The sequence below is a fragment of the Dreissena polymorpha genome, chromosome 12, assembly GCF_020536995.1.
Source record: "Dreissena polymorpha isolate Duluth1 chromosome 12, UMN_Dpol_1.0, whole genome shotgun sequence".
In the NCBI taxonomy this organism is placed as follows: domain Eukaryota; kingdom Metazoa; phylum Mollusca; class Bivalvia; order Myida; family Dreissenidae; genus Dreissena; species Dreissena polymorpha.
Window position 1 is genome coordinate 39,386,970 of NC_068366.1, and position 24,010 is coordinate 39,410,979.

Below are 24,010 nucleotides of genomic sequence, written 5' to 3' on the forward strand. Positions count from 1 at the left end.
CCTGTATTTATTAAATATTTTAATTGTGAAACAAGTATGTTGTTATGCTGTTACACATAATTATACATTGATAATAAATAAGAAGACACTTAGTTGTGTTAACGTTTCCCAACAGTAGAAATCATTCTTCTGATGAAGTCAGTGATATACAGACGAAAGCTCCAGGTTTGGCTTTCAATACGTAGTGTGAGTTATTTGACAGTCTAAAACTTATTGGAATAAAAGAAATCCTGTCAAATTTGTCGATCAAAATTGATTTGACACATCACATTGATTTTGATTATGTTAAATATGTGTACTGTATGCTAAATGCAACTGCTTTAGCAAGCTGTCAAGTTGAATTGAGACATTTGATGAAACAAACTGTTTCCTGGGTAGGACCAGTACTTAGTGTCTATATGACGTACCATGACGTCGAAAGTCTACAAGACCTACTAGGTAGAACGAGTAATGTACTTCGACGTACAATTTTCACCGACCCTTGAGTGTAAGCCAATCAGAAGACACCTTACGTCTGTTGCTTTTAGAGATATTTGACATTGAACATTATTATTATTATTATTTATACCGAATTATGCGACTATCAACCGCTAACTCGTAGATATTGTGCGTATTTATTAAACATTATTATTATTAGAATTTATACCAAATACGCACAATATGAATTAGCGGTCGATAGTCCCATAATTTGTTATAAATTACCCACTTAAGGGATCAATACAGAGACCTCCCAGTGACTAAGCCAGTTAGCAGACACTCCATCCAATATACCACAGACACCGAACCAGCTATAAGGTCCTGTGGCTAGAAAACACAAAATATAAGATGCTAGATCTTTAAGCTTGGAACATGTAATTCGTTTTAAGATTTATTTTTTTGGATGCATTACTTAATTATTGCAACAATTATAATATTTTGAACACAATCATGTCCATATATTTAATAAAAATACATGGTTATCAAAAAAACTTAAAAAGCTTTTGCCCGTAAATTAGGTAGCACCTATAATCATATTAGAGATAAGTCGAAAGTTTCACAGAAAGCGGAATGCCTATACATATCAAATCCAGTACAACACAGCGAGGAAACGAAGCATTTGTTTAATCGTGTAAATAATGAGTGAAACGTAATGAAATGATACCATATCACATCACATTTGTCAAAGGGATGAAAAAACAAGCACAAATAATTATGTACAGCGTTGCAACAAATGACTACAGCCATATTCTCGCTATACTTGATTAGGAGATTCCGTTCGAAAGTGATGATATAAGATTTGATGTCCTGTTATATCGATTACAATGTATTGCCATTATATCAAAAGACAATCGCTTATAAAAGAAATGTCTCTCCTGATTATGTCTCCGAAGTTTCACTTTTCATATAATACATGTATATATTATATTGATTAAACGCACACGCGTCATGACGTTAATATATGTTTTGTTTAAACCGATCACGTCAAATGACGCGACGTTAAATGACGCTACGTAAACGTTGGTTACAACGTCAAAGTAAAAATCAAGATAAAGCAGTATGCACCATAATGTCAACTGGTAAATATTATTGTTTTTATTTGCTTCTTAGTATACACATGTTTTGTTGAGTAACATTAAGAAAATGTTGTCCATTTATAAAACCAAGTTTAAAAAAAAATAGTGAAGCTAAATATATCTGGAAAGAGTTTTCTGTGTTTAAATATTTTGTCATAATACAAATTATTGCAATTACTGTTTATTATTAAGCGTAAAAAGTTATTGAAATACATTGTTTTATCCGAATGTTTGTTAATATATTCAAGCTAAAAATAATAAGAACACATATTTATGGAACATTTGTTTCAGCATTAAAACTGACATACTTTTTACAAATGCGCGGCTATTGGCAGAAGGGTTTATGGGCCAATCATTTATATCAATTGACTGCCCTGATTTTGAAATCCGTTAATAAACAGCAGTTTATTTCTGTTGATATATATTTTAAATTCCGATAGAAGTTAAGGTTTGCGTTAAATATAAGGTTAATGTAAATGTACGTCAATTTTCATAATAAATGTGTGTATTACAGGTACACAATGGATGCTCACACACTACAGAACAAACTTCGCAGCAAGTATAACATCAATTAAGAGCTTCACGCCGAGGGCATATTTGTGGCCCGTCAAGGCGGCACCATGAAAGCAAATGGTCTTTTCAGTATCGGGATTGGTGAGAGGTTTATAGTCGTCGCCGGCATCAACCTCCGCGGACCGGAGATCGACTACAACCCGGTGTCTTTCATTCCGGTAGGTGTGCTCGGTGTCACGTACAAAAATGCCAGCATGATGGTAACAATATCCAGTCCGCTCAAAGGCAAGAATTCCTTTCAGTTATGCAGCAGTAGCAAGGCCGCCGCTATATGGGATGATTTCACCACCGCCATTGATTACCTGGCGTCTAAATTAAGCTTCGACATTTGGTGCAGCGCGCCACTTAGTGCTTCATCAGCATCATCAGACGCCTCTGTGAATGTGGAACATGAGTACATGTATACGTATCAGAGGGGATTGATAGACCGGACCCTTCTCAATTATAGATGTCTGTTTCCGCAAAGGTTTCCCGCGGCAGATAGAAGTTTCAGCTCTATTTCTTTGCCCGATATGGTATGTGGACACGCCGATGCCTAGCACGCGGCGTGCCGTCAGCATGTTAAGAGATGTCACAGTTTGGAATGCGTCGACGTGTTTTTTGACATCTTCATCAATGAAAATGACACCAACCGAAATGCAGCAATTCAACAGGAAGACTTTACTGCGCCCGATACAGTAATTGGGCAAAATTGCGGGCAACTAACCGACGAACGACGAACGGATATGTCAAGCAAGCAGCCCAGTTTACTTGAGCGGTTCTTTCGCTTCTTTACCTGCTGTATAAGCAAACGTTAATTTGTTAGCATTAATCTATGATATTTGAATCGAGAAATCACATTTTGACATTTTTGTTTATGGCAATAAATTCATTGCATGAATAAAGTCGAGTTTGTTTGTTTATTATGAAATTGTGTGAGTTCTTATGATTATATATTGAGAATAACCGATCTCGAGCAAATAGTAACACTAGCATTAAACCTTAGGGACTTGGACTACGTGACCCTGTTATATCAACTATCTGAAGAGTAACCTAATTCACGACTGCATTTTAGTGTTACATATACCATGGACATTGTAAGAATAACCGAAATAAACAAGTTGCTTAAATTGTTACTTAAAACAACTTATCTTCAAAACTTGCATCGTAAGTTTGATGTTTCGGGCAATATTAAGTAACTCGGGCTCCTGAAAAATCTAGTATCAGACAAAACATGGTTCACCACATTATACCACACGTTGTTGTTGTTTGTTACATGGAACATGTCTGGATGTATCTCATATAAGGAGCTACGCTGGCCGCAGGCTTGGCTAGAGCTATGCTGGCCGCAGGCTTGGCTAGAGCTACGCTGGCCGCAGGCTTGGCTAGAGCTACGCTGGCCGCAGGCTTGGCTAGAGCTACGCTGGCCGCAGGCTTAGTTAGAGCTACGCTGACCGCAGGCTTGGCTAGAGCTACGCTGGCCGCATATGGCATAAGGCCAATTTCACATAACGCGGTCTTTAACATTCTCATGTCAAAAGAACATATAACCACGATACTTTTCGATAGAAAATTGAAGACAGTCTGTGTTATTAATCCAAACTTTCGGTAGCCTATTTTGGCTTTCAGGAACGATTTCCAGAGAGACTGACCGCGTACGTCACACATGTGTGATAAGATACTGAAACGATTTCCCTCTTTCTCACAATGCTGATTAGAGGTGTTTACCGATAGTCAGTTCCATAAAATTAGTGATTTTTATATCCTGAAAGCAAAATAATGGCTGTATCGATAGTCCATTCGTTCTTTTACTGACAGTTTACTGACCGAACACTGACCTTGAAATTCTGAATATATATACATGCAGAAAATAGTCCGGATTTCCCTATACTTAACAGTTTTCCGTCCTATACGCTGTACAATGACGCAGTGATGAGGCCACTGTTTTGGGGTATTTCTCTCAAATCAGCAAATGACATATTCTGATTTATTCATTTGGATCTACTGCCGGAAAATTTCCCCATCATGTTATAGGCTGTTGATAAAGTTCATTTAAGGTGAACAGCTGGGTTAGACAGATACGCCGAAAAGAAAAAGTTTATTCCTCTGTTCATATTTATATTAACTATAAAACTATAAATGCGATCGAACGTAGGCAAAAGATAAATAAATATGTATTTACACACATAATGGATACAGTCATGTTAATGCGTGCCGATGATTGAGCAACATTACTTTTGTTCTGCAATGTGGCCATTCAATTCATGTTTGTGAAGAAGAATTGAAATCTCGCCAGGAAGACGATCTCTTCGCCCACTTGATTACGTTTCCTAGCGTTAAGAAAGCCTAGAAAAGCTAACACCAAAGTGGCGTCTATAGAATACGCTATATTTTACATTTAATTTATTATGATGGACGTTTTTTTAATCCCCTATAGCACTGGTGAAACCGTTATGTGGCAAGTATTTATTATGAAAATGCAAAAACTAATAGTTGTTTACATTACATTACAAAGTATTAGCTATCAATAATGGGTATTAATGTAATCTAAACACGCTCTTAGACTCTTGCGCGCATTCCGAAATTATCCATGTTAATAGGTGTTATGTTGGTTTACGTAATGATTAACACTTCTACAATGGTATTCACCATTATCATTAACGAAAATATTTACAAAACATTGTCTCCACGTGTATTTGAAATGGCGTTTTATATCTGGGTTTTCGGTAAAGTAATACACGCTTTCTGACGCGGAGCGGGTATCTTAATTTCCGATGTTATTCCCAACCCAGGCGAACGACACAAAATCTGACAGGACATGAGGTCCGATAACTTGAAAAAATTACCTTACCAGATTTTATCAGACCTTGTACTGCTTGTTCCATAATCTAATGAATAGTTAAAGAGACATCACTGTTTTATACTTAACTGTTATCCGTAAGAGTCATCTTTATATATGAATATGCTATACAGTTTGTTGAACACTTGCAGCTTAGACATTACTGAATAAACATGTAGCCGCATACGCATTGAGTTGTAATAACAACACCGGCTAGACTACAACACTGCTGACTTTCGCATTAAATTTTGACATGGAACCGGTCGAGTGGTTTACCGCTGCCGATAAGCAATCATCCCAAGGATTGAAACAAGTAAAATTCATTTTAACAAATCAAAAACTTGTTTTTTGCCTACGTCACGAAACAATATTTGACTGGTTTTAAGAATCGCACTTGTAGTTTGTTGCGTCGCTAGCAAAGATAGCAAATTCGACTGATTGGTAAAATCCGGTTTTTTAAGTTATATATCAATGTAAAATACAATGTAATCATGAACAAGTCCGTATTTCTCCTGGTTGTCTGTCATGCCATTAATCAGAGGGGTTATCTCCTGATAGTAGAGATGGCGACATTTATTCCGAGACAATTATTGTTCGCAGTTTTATTCCCTTTATTACTTTTTATGAAATGCAGCCATTTTTGTTATACAATATATAGCTTTAACATAAGCAGCATATATTGGCAAATGAAAAGCAACAATTTTAAGTTTCGGGTAAAACATGACATAATTTGTTTATGAAAAGAAGTACTGTAATGAATATTTGTGTTTTAATTTGTGGGGGTAGATCTAGTGGTTTCAAAGGAAAATGAAACAATAAATATCTTTAAAAAATTTATTGTGGTTGGAGTTGGTGAAAGGAAAAGAGTTCAATGAATGAGATCAAAGATAGCGAAAGTCTTTTTCTGTGCAGTTCTTAGCTGCATCATACGCAGTACGGGATGTTACACGGAGTTTTCGCGGCTTATTTACATGATTACACACTGCTGGTCATAAACCTATAGCTACAAAACAGAAAACCAAAAGATTTAGCTACAAAACAGAAAGCCAAAAGATTTAGCTACAAAACAGAAAACCAAAAGACGAATGGAAGTAAAATTAAAATATATGAGTAAACCGGCCACACGCGAAGTATCCGTACGTATTTTAAATATTTATACGCGCGTTCTTCGAACTAACCTGTTTTAGTGGTTTGTCGGGTATTGCTATTTGATTCGATTACTAACCGTATCGAGAATCATCACGCTCATGCTTAATACATTAGTCAATATGGTGGAATAATTCTTGTTAAGTTAATCAAAAATAATATTTATCATGGTAGTGTTGAAAACACATTAAGAATCTATTATTGACATACCATAATTATATCGATGAATATCTTCATTTAACATATTTCTGATCTAAAGAAAATTCCAGTTCACCTAGTTCACGCGATAGCGTCTATATTATATAACGATTATTATACTGGCCGCGAACTGATCCTGATACCTTGCAGGTTGGAATACAATGCATTAAAGTGAGACCACGCTTCCACTGCTGGAACGACGGCTTGTTTAAAACTTAATACTTTTACATGTTAAATGTTCAATTTTGAAAACAATTTAAAATGGTTTGGCCAAAACGAGTATCAGGATAGGGAAAACGATACTTTTATGAACTTAAATATACTAGTACATAGACAGGAATATGGAAATAATTACTAAATACGAGAACATAGCCTTTAAGTACAAACGCTCTGGCGCTGGAAATCCTCTGTAAATAAAAGGTGCACGCACAAACTGTATTGATGTCAAGAGTTGCGTGTAAAACTGCACTATCTATCAAGCCTTTTCATTAGAGATAAAATTCCTTCATGCTGAACACGCAGTAAAACGGTCTTACAAAGACGCGGTCATGTTTCCAATGTTCTGGGGGTATGCTCAAATCAGCAAATGGAATAAATGAAGTGTATTCATTCGTGTCTAGCCGCGGGAAATTTATTTGAATTTTATTGGACATTTACAAAGGTTAGGTAAGTTAAAAAAGACGTAAAACAGTTATGCCAAAAAAACAGGACAAGTTTTCAGCCACTTGAACTTACTTTTATTCCGATGATTTATTGCAGATACCGTTCTCAAAGTTCGTCCTGGTTACTGCGGGACGTGTGCAGAATAAACAGGAATATGTAGGGGTACGTGACATACGCGACATCGGCATCACGATAGCAGACGATGTGCCAGGACCCTTTAAACTGGAAATTGACTATATAGCTGTAGTCAGAGATGATAACTTTAGGGGGAAATCAGAATCTGATATGGAATTGTATGCTACACATAAGTATGACCTATAAAGATGGCTTGTGTATTTACAATTGGTTGTTGTGTTTTTAGATCTTCTTTTGTTTTCTATTAAAACACATTTGTATTTACTATAATGATGACTTTCTGTTGTAATTAAGCCAATAACAATAGTTATTGCCCCTTGCTAAAGCAAATTTAAAAATGACGTTTGCATAATTATAGCTAAGCAAATATAGTTAATGACATTTTAGCATTTTGTTTACTACCAAGTTAGTCTAGCTGGAACGGAGGTCCAACAACACCACGTGTCGAATTGCAGGTGCTAACACAATTAAATGACAAAAAATCAACACATTTATATAGAAGTTTTCTTAAGATGCACAAAGTATCAATAAATAACCACACACACAAAATATGCCCGGAATATTGTTTGAATTGGTTGTGTGCCGCCATCATACTCGCAACTCACATTAAACGCATATCTAGGACACCATATATTTTGATGCTATTTTTGACAACACGTCTAACGCGGGAAACCGGGTTTACGTGTCTTTTTAAATACCTTGTCGTTCGTCGACCGCTTATTGGAATTATTGATCATTCCAAATATAATATCTGACAAAGCGTATACGTGTATTCTACGAATACAGTTTATCTCTGATTTAACGAAACCATGAACAATCTTAGATATGAAATATCGTTTACAATCGAATGTATCGTAAGATTGTAGTTTCATGCCATGGTATTTTCACGGCCTGGTCGTGGTATGCTATATTAGGCAATTATATTTTTATTATTTGTTTTACGGGAAATTTTTCAAAAACATTGAGTCGGTGGGGAGGGGGGGGGGGAGGGATAAATAAAAATAAAAATAAAAGCATGAAAAGTGAGCAGTCGACCAAAAAACTGTCTAAACCGATTTTATTTTGTCATTTTTGAAAATGTGAAATCTCAGCCAATTTAACCTTATGTATACTTGCATTTACCTTAAGGTGTTTAATATATCTCATTACACTGTTTTAGAAACTTTTTATAATAATAATAAACATACTTTTATATATATTTATAGGTAAAAGCACCGTATGCATGTATATTTCTTTAATATAGACTAAACACACCAGGTGTGTAGTGTAGTATAGTGATCATTAAACTTTCGTTGAGTGTGTATCATATGTATGCTTATAACAATTATAGTATGATTTTGACTTAAATAAAAAAGAATTAAACGCTTTTGACTTTGTTTAATAGCTTTAACAACGATGAGTGGAATATGCAGATTAAAAACTACTTTTTATACAACAGACTTGGGAATTCATAGGTTTGGGTACTATACGCCTATTCTTGCGACGTTGACGGACATATTAACATCCGGACCCAATGTCGTTTTTTCAGAAGCTGTATTGCATACTTTTTTCTAAATATAGTATATATACAAAACTGTATGGGTGGGTGGGGAATGGGATTATTGATGCAAGTGGTTCAGTCCTCATGTTCATCAAAAGTTACGTAAAGTATTACGTCTTGGGCATTTTCGGGATGTGGATTTTTATCAATAAAAAATAAAAATATTATAGGATCTACATTTAAAAAAAATACGCATATATATTAAACCTACCCAAAACTTCTTATAACATCGAATGCTATCGATGGTGCCACCTCTGCATTATCTGCAAATACGCTAATAATTTTTATGTCCGTTTAAAATAATATGTGAATGATGTCATAAATTGTGTTTTCAAGATTTACTTTTCAAATTGAAATACTTTCTTCTCCATTTTTAATTAATTTGATTTTGAAATATTCCCCATTCGCCTCGTTGTTGTTAACGTCCGCCATTTGCGAGAATACAATATGAAAATCGTTTTTTAAATACTCGCCAATTGGTTAAAAGCGTGTGGTATTGGCTGCAATAGCCAATGAAAATTGCGTACGCTTTACAAGTCGACTAGGCACAACGAAACAACCCGTATTATAAACACATTTTTAAAGGAACCGTCAACCACGAATGACGAAAAAAAAAAGTTCTAAAATACCGTATTTTTATCAATTATTAGTTTATATTGATTAAACTATCACGATTGGTATACTACATTACTTGAACAAAGTTGTTAAGTTTTCATATGTTTATATATTCGGTAATACAATTTTACTGGGTATGTGTACCAGGTAACTACCAGTTAACGATAAATAACAAAAGTAGAATGATCATCATCGTCATGTGGTAAACCCAGGAATGAAAATTGTGCATGCGTAGTGAATTGTATATATATATATATATATATATATATATATATATATATATATATATATATATATATATATATATATATATATATATATATATATATATATATAGTGTGTGTGTGTGTGTGTGTGTGTGTGTGTGTGTGTGTGTGTGTGTGTGTGTGTGTGTGTGTGTGTGTGTGTGTGTGTGTGTGTGTGTGTGTGTGTGTGTGTGTGTGTGTGTGTGTGTGTGTGTGTGTGTGTGTGTGTGTGTGTGTGTGTGTGTGTGTGTGTGTGTGTGTGTGTGTGTGTGTGTGTGTGTGTGTGTGTGTGTGTGTGTGTGTGTGTGTGTGTGTGTGTGTGTGTGTGTGTGTGTGTGTGTGTGTGTGTGTGTGTGTGTGTGTGTGTGTGTGTGTGTGTGTGTGTGTGTGTGTGTGTGTGTGTGTGTGTGTGTGTGTGTGTGTGTGTGTGTGTATATCGTTATGTCACCTATTTTCGCGATGTACTTTCGATCTCACATAGCGAAATTTTATTACCGAATATACTGAAAATATGAACTTTTTTAAAGTAATGTTATATACCAGTCGTGATATCTTAATCAATACAAACTTCTTATTGTTAAAAATACGGTATTTTAGAACTTTTATTTTTTCGTCACTCGTGGTTGACGGTCCCTTAAACAACACTTTTGGCAATCTGCGCATTTTTTTTTCAAGTTTTGGATAAATTACCATGTCGGCGTATGAAATGTTAGTAAAAAAACCGAAAGTGACTTATTTTCATGTGTATTTGTAGAAAAATAGGGTCGGGCGCTCCCGTAAAACAAACAATAAAAAAGTGTTTGCCTTATACTCTTATCATGCCTCTTACATGACTTGTCGATATAAATATTGCACAAAAGAATCCTGGGAAAACAAGCTGAAATTCATTTTCTGAAAATTTCAATTTCGCAATATACAATTTCTATCTGAACCTAGGAATACGTTTATTATTGCGATATATTATGGTAAGTTCTTTTTTCTTATATGAAGGCATGCATGATGGATTATATATTTAGGATTTCAACATCACGCACCTATTTAAAAGAAATTATGCAAGGTTAACGCGCATTTTGTTTTCATATACATTTGTGGCTTTTTTTTTTCATTTTTCTAACAATATGGCCCGAAAGTCGATTCGAAAACTGTTGAATTGGAGCTTATTGTTAGCTTAAAGCATTTCAATTGCAATTGAGCATGTGCCTGCTTAGTAATATAAAAATTAACTCGTGATACTACTACTTATATGGACATAATATCATAGTAGTATACTTTTTGCTATGCATTATTGGATATCGCTATCGTATGGTATTAAATTACTGAGGGTGTATATTCCATACACCGTCAGTTACTAACGGTGTAACGATTATATTTCAACCGACTATTCGATTAACCATTTTTAATCTACGTATTTTAAAGAGGAAAAATAAAGAAACTCGTTGAAATAAAACAGGGACCTATAATTTGTTTGTATAGGTCCCTGAATAAAAGTGAAGCTAGACATAGCTTGTCTAGAAAATGGCGGACAGTTCGTTGATAACTCGCGCGCCTGATTAATCGATCGCTGACTGGTAGATCAATTCTTAGATAAGGATTTGATTGACAGTTGGCGACATGTCAATTATTCGGGGTGCATGGAAAAGACTCCATGGGCACGTGCCCGCTCTAAGCCAATCGGATTCGGTCATTTTTGTAGGAGGTGAGATATAACTAAATACACATGTTACAGAAGCGGATATCGTCGCTGATGGAGTAATTTTAGTAAATAGCAATCAACTACTATCCAGAAACAAAATATCTAGATTTCAGTATTTTGACCCCTGAAAAGCTCATTTGACCCCCGACAATTTCAAACACAGGGTCATTTTACTCATTGTTTTCAAAAACAACTATTGAAATCCGCGAGGGTCTGTCAAACCATTATGCAAATCTTGTTTTCTAATATCAGTCAATAAAATTTTCCTCCTCTGACTTGTCCCCAATAACACCCTTGATAACTAAACACAGTACGGTCCAGGTGTTTGCGCATTCATTGTACATCAAAAGTGTGAATCATAACGTTTTGTGCACAGCTTAGTATTTATGGAAATATCAAAACCCACTCTTTACACAAAGACGAAGTGATGTGAGTGACGTATACTTTTCACACACTTTTAATCAGGACAATTGATTTACAGTAAATACATGAGAACTGTTTATGTGTTGCTAGAAGTTGTTAACATCATGCAAACAGTGATATTACATTATTTAGTTGTATTGCACAGTTCAAGTCACATGTATTAAGGTTAATTCTGTTTTTAATTTGTAGATGGCGGACGAAAAAGACTTCCGTATGACAGAAGATGAGAAGTTTAATCTCATAACTAGGAACTTGCAGGTATCAAATTAATGTCTGTATGACTGACAAGCTGGAAGGGATTTAAGTGGATGGAACAAATGTTTAAAAGTGACAAATGTCAATGTGTTTGGCCATTTCTGTAACAAAACAAGCTTTAAACAAGTGGGCATGGAAAATCCTTCACAAAGTCATAAATACTTAAATAATTTGGATGAATATTTTCATTGAACTTATTGTAAAGAATTATTTAACAAATATAAGTCCATATGTTTGAAAATGTGAAACTTCAGCAAGCAAGAACCTATAGGCACTTTTTGTTCACTGAAAGCACTTCTTTAGTCAAGCCATTTGTTTGCAAAGAAAAAAACAGTTGCCAAGAAAAACTCATATTCTTATGTTTGATTTGCTAGACCAGCAAATTTTTAGTATTTATTTCTTAATACCTCATTAATCATGTGTTATAAGGAAACAATTAAATTGTGATATATTATAATTGTAGCTTCAATGAAGTTTTCTTTTTTTAACAGGAAACACTAGGAGAGGATAAAATCAAGGCAGTGCTAAAGGAGCGAGACTTGAAAGTGTACTGGGGTACTGCTACCACTGGGAGGCCTCATGTGGGATACTTTGTACCCATGTGTAAAATATCAGATTTTCTGAGAGCTGGGTGTGAGGTAATCGTTATGGTTGTGATTCCATTTTATAGTCATTCTCTTTAGTTTCAGTCATTGTATACGATCAGGTCTGTATTCACCGACCCATTCTTAGACGTACGAATAAAGAATAAACTTAGACTAATAGAAAATCTCTGGCATATATGCAGGCTAAAACTGATGCTCGTATTAATAACAGTTTGTTCTTCACTCAGAATTGTATAATGATACGTTTAAGTTGCCAAATTAGACTTTACTTTTAAAGTAACTAAATGACATTACAATTTAAAGAATATTCGTTATTTTAAGTCTTCAGTCTTAATATTGATTGTTGCATACGGGCCCAAAGCTTGCTGGTATTTTGTGTTAAGACGTAAATCAAAAAAGTTTAGTTCATATAAATGTTTTGGGCAGCGTAGTGCCAAAAACAATATTGCACCCCAAGTGGAGTGATGGCAAAGGTGGACTACTCTTCGAGGGGGGCAATATTTACTATACCATAAACCAAGGCTATTTTAATTGTTATTATCATACCAAAAGTCTGCACTGGCTGAAACCACTTTCCATCTAAACTGGATCTTGCTTATGCTAAGAAGAGACATACTTTAAACAAAAACACCATAACAGCTGAAAGTTTTCCTTGATGCGCCTGTGCAAACTGCACAGGCTGATCTGGGATGACACTTTATGCATTAAGCCCAATTTTCTCACAACGAGGCTGCTTTCACGAAAAATTGACAGCTGGTCAGCAGTATGGTTTAATTTGTTGTTTATTTTTGGAAAATCAGTGTAGTTCAAAGTAGTGGCTAAGTTCAAAACTAACATTATCTATATGTTATCTATATAGAGATTTCCAATCACTTGTTAGTCATCAATTGTTTGTCTGTGAAACAAGGAATTATGTAGTAAGCCATTAACACACAGCAGAACTGAGCAGGACGTTTATAATCAGCCTGCAACTGACATAGCTGCAACATAAAAATGTTACTATTTATAGTAACGGTAGTTTTATGTTAATGATAAACTCTCTAGGTGACGATTCTATTTGCTGACCTCCACGCATATCTGGACAACATGAAGGCGCCCTGGTCCCTGCTGGCAAAGAGGACCGAGTACTACGAGCACGTGATCAAGGCTATGCTCAAGTCCATCAGCGTACCACTGGAGAAACTAAAGTTTGTCAAGGGCACGGACTACCAACTCAGCAGGTGACGCACTACAAAATTTTATACAGAAATTTTAACTCCATATCGATTCAAATTCGAACATTTTGTGTGTCCATGTAATCATTTTATGCGTAAAGGATGCAGAAAAATCGTGTCCTGTAGAACCCTGATTCTTGTGCTATAATTATTGCTGCATTGAATTTTCACCTTCAAATTCCGATTGTTTTTGTTCCATTTCAGAGAGTACACACTGGATGTGTACCGGATGTCGTCAATGGTGACGGAGCATGACGCCAGGAAGGCAGGTGCCGAGGTTGTGAAGCAGGTGTCCAGTCCCCTTCTCAGTGGCTTACTGTACCCTGGTCTGCAGGTATATATAAAGAAGCCCTCTATGTAAACCGGGCTTCATGAATATGCGTAAAGTGTCGTCCCAGTTTAGCCTGTTCAGTCCGCTCCGCACATGCTAATGTGAGAAGACACGTTCCGCTTGCATTGAATCTTCTGTGTTAATGAAGTTTGTTCTAAATGAAATTCAGCCATTTGGGAAAGTGTTGACTCTGATTAGCCTGTGCAATCTGCAACCGATACTTTACGCACATGAAAAGCCCAGTGTTTTAGAAAAATCATTTGAAGGGCTTGTTTCTTCTTTCTTTATTTAAACCTCCATCCTTGACCAAATCAAATAGCTTTTCCTTCCTGTATATTAGTATCAAGTTGTGAAAACCCTGATCAGTACCCTGCTGGAGTGATACAGTTTACATTGAACAGATCTAAAGGCTTAGAATCAATTTAAAGTGTAAATGGTATGTTCTAAATGGCTTTCCATGACCGTTTTGGATTAAAGTCATATATTATTAGTACAATAGTATAATTTATTACCAATTTATGTTCTTATTTTGACCACTGTACTTATACTCCTGCAGGGAGGATGTATTTTGGAGCCTTCTTATTTTTGCCTGATAGGTGTTTTGCATAAATTTGTTTTAAAAGCTAATTATTTTCACATTTCCAAAGTGATTAAATTGAATATTAAAATATGTCATCAAAATGAAAAATATATTTGCACCACTAATTTTTCATCCTCAGTTATTCAAACATTCCTGAGTTATTTGCCCTTTGACTTTGCTGACAAAGTAATATCTGCATAAAAATTATATGTTTGAGGAGTCAATTAACTACAACAACATTTCTCAAGTGACTGTCTAAAGTGAAGCTTTAAATATGTCATCATAGTGAAGTTAAGTTGTGCAAGACACTTTTCATGTCCATTGATAAACACTTTCCTTAGTTGTTTGCCCTTAAAAGCATGTGCCAATGCATTTGGGGGAATAAGTCTCGTTTGTGTGAAAGCCTTTTGTAAATGTATCGGTACAATTTGCCGGCCAGGCCTATAATTTGCTTTAGAAGTTTTTATTAGTCCCCGTAGCAATTTACAAGAAAACAGAGTGTCATATGGCTGTAACTGTGTGAGTTTTTTTCTTGTCAAATTTGGGTCCAAAATTTTGCCCCATTTCCGATCACAACAATTATATATTTTTCCTCAAATGACTGTCTAAAATTCCCAATTAAAGGTTTACCAAAAAAATGAATTTATAAAGAAATTTTAAAAATAATTTTATTTTTCTATTGGTTAAAAATTAGTTAACAAAATTAATTAAGTTTTATTCTTGATTTGAAGCATTTGTTAGAAAAAAAGAGCAGCACACCTTCCCAATTATAGTTAAAGGGGCCGTCCAACAGATTTTGGCATGTATTGAAGCTTGTCAGTAAATGCTGTAAATGCTTTATATTGATAAATTAAAACATTTGAACAAAAAATCTCCAGAAAAAGACAATAATACAATTTTAAAAAAGAAAAGAAAAAAGTAACCCTTAACAGGGCTCAAACCACTGACCCCTGGAGTCCTGGAGTCATGGAGAAAAAAGCCTCTCGCCTAGACCACTCGACCTTCCAGGCTCATGTTTAGAGCGGATGTATGTTTTAGCTATATAAGCAATTTTCGTAAATCCCAAGATATCGTTTCGCGTCGATACGACGCTTTATCTGTTGGACGGCCCCTTTAAAACGACACTATATTTTCCAATCCAAACAGCTCTGGCACTCTTTCCAAAATGAAGATAAACCCCCACTGCTGTAAATTTTATGTGACTTGTTTGCTGGGCAGGCCCTGGATGAGGAGTATCTGGATGTGGACGCCCAGTTTGGAGGTGTGGACCAGCGTAAGATCTTCACTTTTGCAAAGAAGGTTGTTACCACTCAGTAACCCATTTTGATCTTTAGAAAATCATATTCAATTAAAGATCTTTCTTACGATATTAATGTTTTAAAGTATTTATTTGAAATCCTGAGATACTGATGAGCAGCAAACAGCAGAAAACCTGAACAGACTGTGAATTTAACGCGCGCTGGTCTGCTTTTATGCTGGTTGCATAGTCAAAAATTTGTTTGTGCTGAGTATTCATTGATTTGTTATGCATTCTTATGCCATTTAAATGATCACAATCACAATTGACAAAACATTGTATGCACATTTTAAACACAATTTTTATTCGGACAAATTAGTTTTTTTGCTAAAAGCAATTTTATTTTCATGAAATGCTCTTGTGATCAATGCTTGATTTACCTTTCCCAAAGGTGCAGTTAAAGATTGTAGACAATTGCTTTCAGTACATGCCACAACTGGGCTACAAAGAAAGGGCCCATCTCATGAACCCCATGGTCCCTGGACTAACTGGTGGGAAAATGAGTTCATCGGAAGATGACTCGAAAATCGACCTACTGGACTCGAGTGAACAATTGAAGAAGAAGCTCAAAAAAGCGTTCTGTGAGCCAGGAAATGTGGAGGAAAATGGAATCTTGGCATTCTGCAAATCTGTGTTATTCCCACTGTCCAAAACAGGAGGTAACTTAGTGTGTTTTTTCATCGCATTTACAACCACCAGTGTTGATTAATTCTTTCGGCATTTGATTTTAGAGACAGTGAATAATTTAAATTGAACAAATAAAGTTCATAAAATTGATGAAGCTGATTTAATAAATTTATTTTTTGGTTTTGTTAAACTTGACTTGTTTTTTTTACAATTTTAAAGAATTATTATGGTATAAACATAAAAGTAACCATTTTCAGCTTGTGCATATGAAGACCTCTGTGTAAGATTGACTCCAAATTGAATTTAATTATTTTCATTATAGCTTGAAAGCATCAAAAGCTTATGGCTTATTGAAATGCTCTCAAGTATGTTTCCTTGGTAGATCCAGTACTAAGTTTCTGGGGAGGGGGATCTATAAAATGCTACCATGACCTCCCAATTGCAAGGTTGACATGATATTTACTTAGCAACTGTGGCCTAATCACATTATAATAGCACATTAAAGGTTTTGAGCCCTTGTCATGGCTTGTAAATACTGGTATAACTTATAGACTAGTTTGTAGTGCATGAGAATGTTACTCAAGCAGAAACAAATAAATATAAAAACTTTGTTGTGAAATGACTTTTAATTCCCTTCTGCTGTCCGCATTGTGACCGGAGGCCCAATGGTCCATACCCAGGATCTTAAGCTCTTTTCAGTACTGGTTCTTCCCAGAAAAAGGTTTTTATGTAATCAAGCTTAAATAAATAGGTTTGAGTTGATTTTTTTACAGAGTTTGTTGTGAAAAGATCTGAAGAGCACGGTGGTCCAGTAACCTTCGCTGATTACAAGGCACTGGAAGAGGCATTTGCAAAACAGGTGAACATGTTTATTATGCTTACTAACAAAAGGTCATTTTTCAGCCAAAAAGTAACACATGTAAAAATGATTTATGTGTTTTGTGAGTTCTTAATTTAGAAAATGTTTGTTATAAATTTTAATACACTTAACACCAGGAGTCAAATTTATGAAGGTCAACCAGTTTCTAATAATTGCTATTTATATTTTTATTATGTATACAAAGTGCTCAAAATAAGCTATTATGACGACCTATGTGAAGCGTCTATAGAGGTGTAGTGTGCGTCAGCATGTTTAAGCTCATAACCACTCTAAAGTCTTCATTTTTAATTCAGTCTTTTTTAAACTTAAAATGATTATCTAAACAATATCAAAGCTAAAGTCGAATCTAGGTCACATGCATCTTAACAACCAAATAATTAGGTCAAATCTTTTTTTTAAGTTACCACTCTCATGGCCACATTTATGACTCAATCTTAATAAATCATGAAAATTGGTCAGAATGTTTATATTTACCATATCTATGCCAAGTTTAAGTCTGGGTTACATGTGTGCGAATACTAGGTCACCTTGTCAAATCATAGAAAACATAGAAAAAACTGTGTTACTTCTCTCGAGGCTACATTAATGGCTCGATCTTAATGAAATTTGGTTGGAATCTGGGTCATTTGCGTTCTAAAAAATAGCCACCAGGTCTAATCTTATAAAAACTGCAACTGTACAGGCCACATTTATGACTCAATCATGATGAATTGAGTGTGAATCTGGGTAACTTACGTAAAACTAGGTCACCAGGTCAAATTTGAGAAAAACCTTGTTACCACCGTAGAGACCACATACCGGTATATGAATCAGTCTTAAGGAAAGTAAGGCAGAATGTTTATCTGTACAATATCAAGGCCGAGATCAAATTTTTGAAAAAACTAGATCATCAGGTCAAATCTTTGGACGACCTTGTTACAACTTAAGAGCCCACATTTATAATTTAATCTTGATGAAACTTGGTAAGAATGTTTATCTTGAAGATATCTAGAAAAAATATAATCTTGGTCACATGCATTGGGAAAGAAGGTCACCAGATTAAATGTAAAAAAAGCCTTTTTAACCAGATGTATTACTGGTCATATTTGTTTCACTGTAAGGGCAATATTTATGACTCATGCTAGATGAAACTTGATCAGAATGATTATCTTGACAATATCTAGACCAAGTAACAATATGGATCAGGTTTGTCTAAAACTAGGTTGCGAGGTTAAATCCTGCAAAAACATCTTTTTACCACTCTAGTTGAAACAATCTTGAACTGGATTGGAATGTTTATCTTGACAATATAATTCATTTAATTTTAAGAAATGTTCCCTTAAAAGTTGTCATAGGCAAATCTGCTATGCATGTAAAAAAAAAACAGGGCTTTGTAGTTTTTATCACTTTTTTACCAAAGCTCGAGTGAATATTTGTCACATGAGAGAAGCATAACCAATAATGAAGATTGCATTTTTAAAGTTAATTTCTTAAATGTGTAGTCTCAAAGAACTTGTCCATGTGTTATGCAGGAGCTGCACCCAGGTGATTTGAAAGCAGCAGTCGAGGCCTATCTGAACTGTTTGCTGGAGCCCATCAGGAAGGAGTTTGATACCCCAGAGATGAAACAACTCACAGCAGAAGCTTACCCAGTAGAAAAGAAAAGTGAGCGAATTTAGGGGAAAATATGTTCTCTTTTTTGCCAGCTGAGTTTTATTTTGTTAATACACAAAATACACAGGATACTTGATACGGCACATTTAATTGACGGTTTTATTGGTTATTAAGAAATAATTACAAAATTCAGTTTTTTAAATCATTTCTACTTTCGAAAATGTTATCTCATATTGCTCGCAAAATGCAGTTTAGCCCTGTTTTGAATTTCAAATTAATTATTTTGTAAGAAAATTTAGAGTCAGGTTCAGCTTCAAATGAATGTCTTTTTTTATTGAATATTATTATTACTAGCAATGTCATTAGGCCATTGAACCACAACAGGGCATACCTTTCTTCTTTGCAAATACATGTATGATGATTGGTCCATCTGGTTTTAAAGAGACGAACTTTAAAAGTAGTATTTTTAGTTTTAATGGGTTCATATGGCATATAAATCAGTTGAATACTTCACCTGTGTATGATACAGAAGGAGCTGGCAATGCAGCCAGTGCAAAGGAGGGTAATGCAGAAGTACCTTTTAACCTTTATATTTTTCATCGTTTTGGAGAAATTACACATGGGTTTTTCGATAGATTAAGCACAATTATCAATTCACAAACAAAAACATTATCATGAAAAAGATAGATCACTATGCACAGAAAATACAAATTTCTAAAAAAAAAATGGTACTACTGGGTATTTTAAAAACAAACAAAACAAAATTTCAGAATTTACAAGAAAAAAAACAACATGATGCTGCTGTTCTGCATGTAACAGCTCTTAAACCGCAACGCTGAACTGCAGTTTGTTCCTTTGGGTTTTATTAAGAACATTCAGGCCTTATAATCGGAAAAAAAGATACAGCTATGAAGATGATACCTTACAAAAATGTTCACTATCTAAGAGGTTCATTGCTCTTGTTATTTGCGCCGGCATACTGGCTTTGACTGAGGTCAGCAAACTTTTTAGGACCTGACTATGTTGATGAGTTATGTTTGTGTGCAGTAAAGTAATCCTTTACTTATAGTTATACCTTTATCGTTTTTTCAGGTGGATCTAAAGACAAGTGACAAACTTGTTGCAGAATGGCAGGGCAACACCATGATGACCAAGCTCAGTCATGTGACGTGTGACTCATTAAACACGCTCCTATCTGCTAAGTTTTGCTGCAGAAGAACAGTCTCATAATCATGGGTTCCTTGTTGAAATACATTTACGCATAAACGTTGAGTTTTGTTGCTGCAATAAATTAACCATTTACCACTTAAAAACGTGTTTTGACTCATCTGTAGTCCTGTAGAAAGTTACATTCAATTAAATACCTTTCTTACTTAATTCAATTTTTAAAGGCTTCTTTTTCAACGCTTAGATTCTGATGAGTCGCAAACAGCATAAAACCTGAACAGACTGCGAGTTATTCGCAGGCTGTTCTGGTTTTATGCTGATTGCACATAGCCATTTTCACTTTGCTTCTGAGTGGGAAAGGGTTAATGTTAGGGTGTTATCAAGTTCTAGTTTTTTATTCTTAATATTGTGTTATGATTAATGAACAATGGTTGGTTTTAGTGATTGCAGTGAACAGTGGCATTTTGTCAGATATATGTATGTTATTTAATGATTTTCTTTTGATTTTCATTAGTTACTATTGTCATTAGTAATGAACAACAATCCATATTGTTAGTCCACTGAATACATATAGATAAAATGTGTTTGTTCCTATGATCCATGCTTTGTGTAATTGTGTAGAGGAAATCATTGTATTGTCATATTTTCAATCTTTCTCACACCATGTTTGTTTTGACAGTTCTTTCGAGATACGTAGCTCACTTGATAATTAAATATATGTTATAACTGGACCATATTTCTGTGTATGCTTATTACTTTAAAAGTATCCCCAAATCGTTTAAATAGATATCCGATACTCACGCCACTAGTACACCAAAATGATGTGTGTAGTATTTGATTCAAACCTCAAGATTCTGCATTTAAGTTTTCATCTTCCATCTGTATAGAAAAAGTGGATACGTTTCTAGAGTTTCATCGTGCATTTCCCTGATAATTAATAGTTTGTGTTAAAGAAGCACCCATACACTTAAAGAGGCATCAGTGAACAACGTAAACGGAAACTGCAAGTAAAAAAACCCAAAGAAATGGTGTTTATGGTAATGAAGCTGGAGCTACTCAAACGCCACCTGACATCAGGGCCAATGAGATCTTCCGATTCAGCGCTCCTTCAAAATAAAAAAATCTGTGCCGGTGCCTAGTGCGTAAGGGGTGAAAACTGTACAAAGGTGCTCCAGTTGGGGGTTATTTTTAATTTATTTACATTATCAGTGTTAACAGGTGGAAAAGGGGGACAATTAAAGCCACAGGAGTAAGGGTTTTGAAAACTTCTCCTGTGGCTGTCTCATGTATATGGGGAGGTAGTGAATTCTGTTGGATTACTGATCTTGGGTAGAATGAAAATTCATACGAGTCTTTTGAGGTTTGTATGTGTCTAAAACAATGATAACTGCTGAGTCTGGATTGGCGGTCAACAGCAACAAGGAGACTCTCTGGAGGGGTGATGGCAACTATATCGTGGACAATTTATTATAGCTTTACTTGATTAGACAGAATTTTGTTCTGCGTGTTTCAAGAGTGGGCAAATTCAGGGTGTCATATTAGGTACTGAGCTTGTATTGTGGTATCTGTTAGTTGCGAATCTGGCTGCATGTATTTGTACTTTTTCCAGTTGATTTAATTGAGCTTTTGTATGTGGGTCACAGACACTGGCGAAGTATTCTAGTTTAGGCCTAACTAGTGCTTTGTACGCGTGAACTTTAACTTTTGATGGGCTAAGAGAGCTAATTATTTAGGTTGCGGTGAGGAAATCCTAGTGCCTGGTTTGAATTATTAGCGATTGAGTTAATATCTTTATCCCATGGATGTGATCGTGTAGTTTATATGAGAAAATTATAGGGTTTCCTTTTTATAGTAATGCTGAGGATGTTGCACTTTTCAGTGTGGAATATCATTAACCAGCCCTGCGCCAATCGACCAGAAGCTTCAATATCTAGCTGGAGGTTATGGGCGTCGGATAGGTTGTTGATATTTTTGTTGATGATGCTATCATCTGCAAAAAGTCTTAGAGTGCTATGTGTTATATAATCAGCAAAGTACTTTATTTAGATCAGTAATGAGCGGGGTTCATCCAGGACAACAGTCTGGGGTTTTATTTGTTAGGAAGTCAGATATCCATAAGAAAGCATTTGAAATAATTCCTTAGTATTTAAGTTAGTATACCTTTTCGAAAAGAATAATAATATGAGGTAATCCTATATTAACTGCGAGTCGTTTTCGCACTGAATTGGATTGGACACATCTGCTGTTTCTAGTGTTACTTCGTTAGCATATGTAAATGGATTGATTAAGGCAACCGGTGTTCATTACTTTAATGATAGTGTTTTACTTCTGGATTTACAAGCATATTGATTCTTCCGACGCTTATTGATCAAGTTTGTAAGAAGCAATTCATGTTTGTTTCCAAGCTAACCGGCTTCATCGACGCTACATCGTACAACTCAGCATTACTAGGGTGTTACCGTCACCGTTAGTACTGTGTATGTACATACATAGTCCGGCGGCATCAGGTGTTGAAAGCAAACGGTCCTTAAATTATCATAACCATACTAAGGCTATCAACGAAGACATACGCTTATAATGGAGTAGAACGTCGATGAAGTTGTTAGAGAATCTTTTAGCAACTACAAATGCCAAATCTTTCAGTTTAGACATTGCATCGTTTCAAAACTTCCTCGTGGTACTGCCAGATAATAAGTTGGGCGCGTGGCCAAGTCACTTCAACACTATCAATTTGTCATTAAACAACATATCATTTTGAAAAAAAATATTCTGATATGATATACATATACACGATATTTTGTTATTTAAATATCGCCCATATTATCCGAATCTCGTGTATGAAAATAATGTCCGAGTGAAAATATTCACATACCACCTAGACCACAAAGGCCTGTGCTATTTCAGACGCTGATGGGAATCTCCTTAGCGAGAGTGCCGCAGTCCTTAACAGGTGGGCTGAATACTGCAGTGTACTATACAACTACCAGCTTCAACCAGACTCGAGTCTCCTTCAGAACAAAACCAGACCAGAAGCGGAAGCGGAAGTCCGTCCATACTTAAGGCACAGGCGGGGGAGGCAGTGCGTAGTCTTAAGGCAGGGCAACGTCCCTTCCGAGCTTATTAGGCTCGAACAGATCTTCAATTGCAGAATCATGATTGAACAAACCTGCAACACTCACGTTAGCTCTTTCTTAACTCAATTGACTTTGAGAAAGCTTTCGACCGCGTGCCCTATGGCATGTAATGAGAGGATTCAACATTATTGACAAAGGACTAGTGCAAGTCATTCAAAAACTCTACGAAAATGCCAGTTGCGCAGTACTTCTCGACGGAAAGCAGAGGGAATTCTTCAGGGCATCAGTGGGCGTCCTTCAGGGATGACTTCTCTCTAACGTCCTGTTCAACCTTTTCATTGAGAAGATGATGCAGGAGACTCTCCATGACCACCACATATCTATCTCCATCGGTGGAAGACCCATCTCAATCTTGTGATTCCCTGGTGACAGAGCAGGATCATACGGGATGGAGGTCAGCACTGAGAAGTCGAAGATCATGGTGAACAGCACGACCAACACCAGTGCATTCAACGTGAACGCCGAGAAGCAAGAAATAGTGAACCGCTTCAAGTACGTGGACGCAACTCTGTCCAAGTATGGTTCTAGTATCGCTGAGGTCCGAATAAGAGTTGCAATGGCGACTGCAGAGATTGAAGTGTTTTCAAGTTATCGGACCTCATGTCCTTTCGTCGTTCGCCTGGGTTGAGAACATCGGGAATGTCGTTACCCGCTCCGCGTCAGAAAGCGTGTATTACTTAACCAAAATCACAGATATCCCGCCATTACAAAAACACATGGAAACA

At 35.7% G+C, this 24,010-nt stretch overlaps 3 protein-coding genes across 4 annotated transcripts in view; all 3 read left to right on the top strand.

Annotated features, from left to right (window-relative positions):
* Positions 1-24,010, top strand: part of LOC127853811 (organic cation transporter protein-like) — a 289,143-nt gene that overhangs the window by 155,990 nt on the left and 109,143 nt on the right. The window lies entirely within an intron of this gene.
* The window catches only part of LOC127853818 (uncharacterized), a 289,097-nt gene that overhangs the window by 132,371 nt on the left and 132,716 nt on the right, over positions 1-24,010 (top strand). The gene's annotated exons all lie outside the window — the stretch shown is intronic.
* LOC127853814 (tyrosine--tRNA ligase, cytoplasmic-like) lies at positions 10,306-20,798 on the top strand. Its single transcript, XM_052388605.1, has 10 exons — positions 10,306-10,451; positions 11,792-11,860; positions 12,349-12,495; positions 13,507-13,682; positions 13,881-14,010; positions 15,806-15,886; positions 16,309-16,543; positions 17,285-17,370; positions 18,903-19,035; positions 20,077-20,798. The coding sequence occupies exons 1-10, from the start codon at positions 10,449-10,451 to the stop codon at positions 20,094-20,096; spliced, it is 1,080 nt and encodes a 359-aa protein (XP_052244565.1). The 5' UTR covers positions 10,306-10,448; the 3' UTR covers positions 20,097-20,798.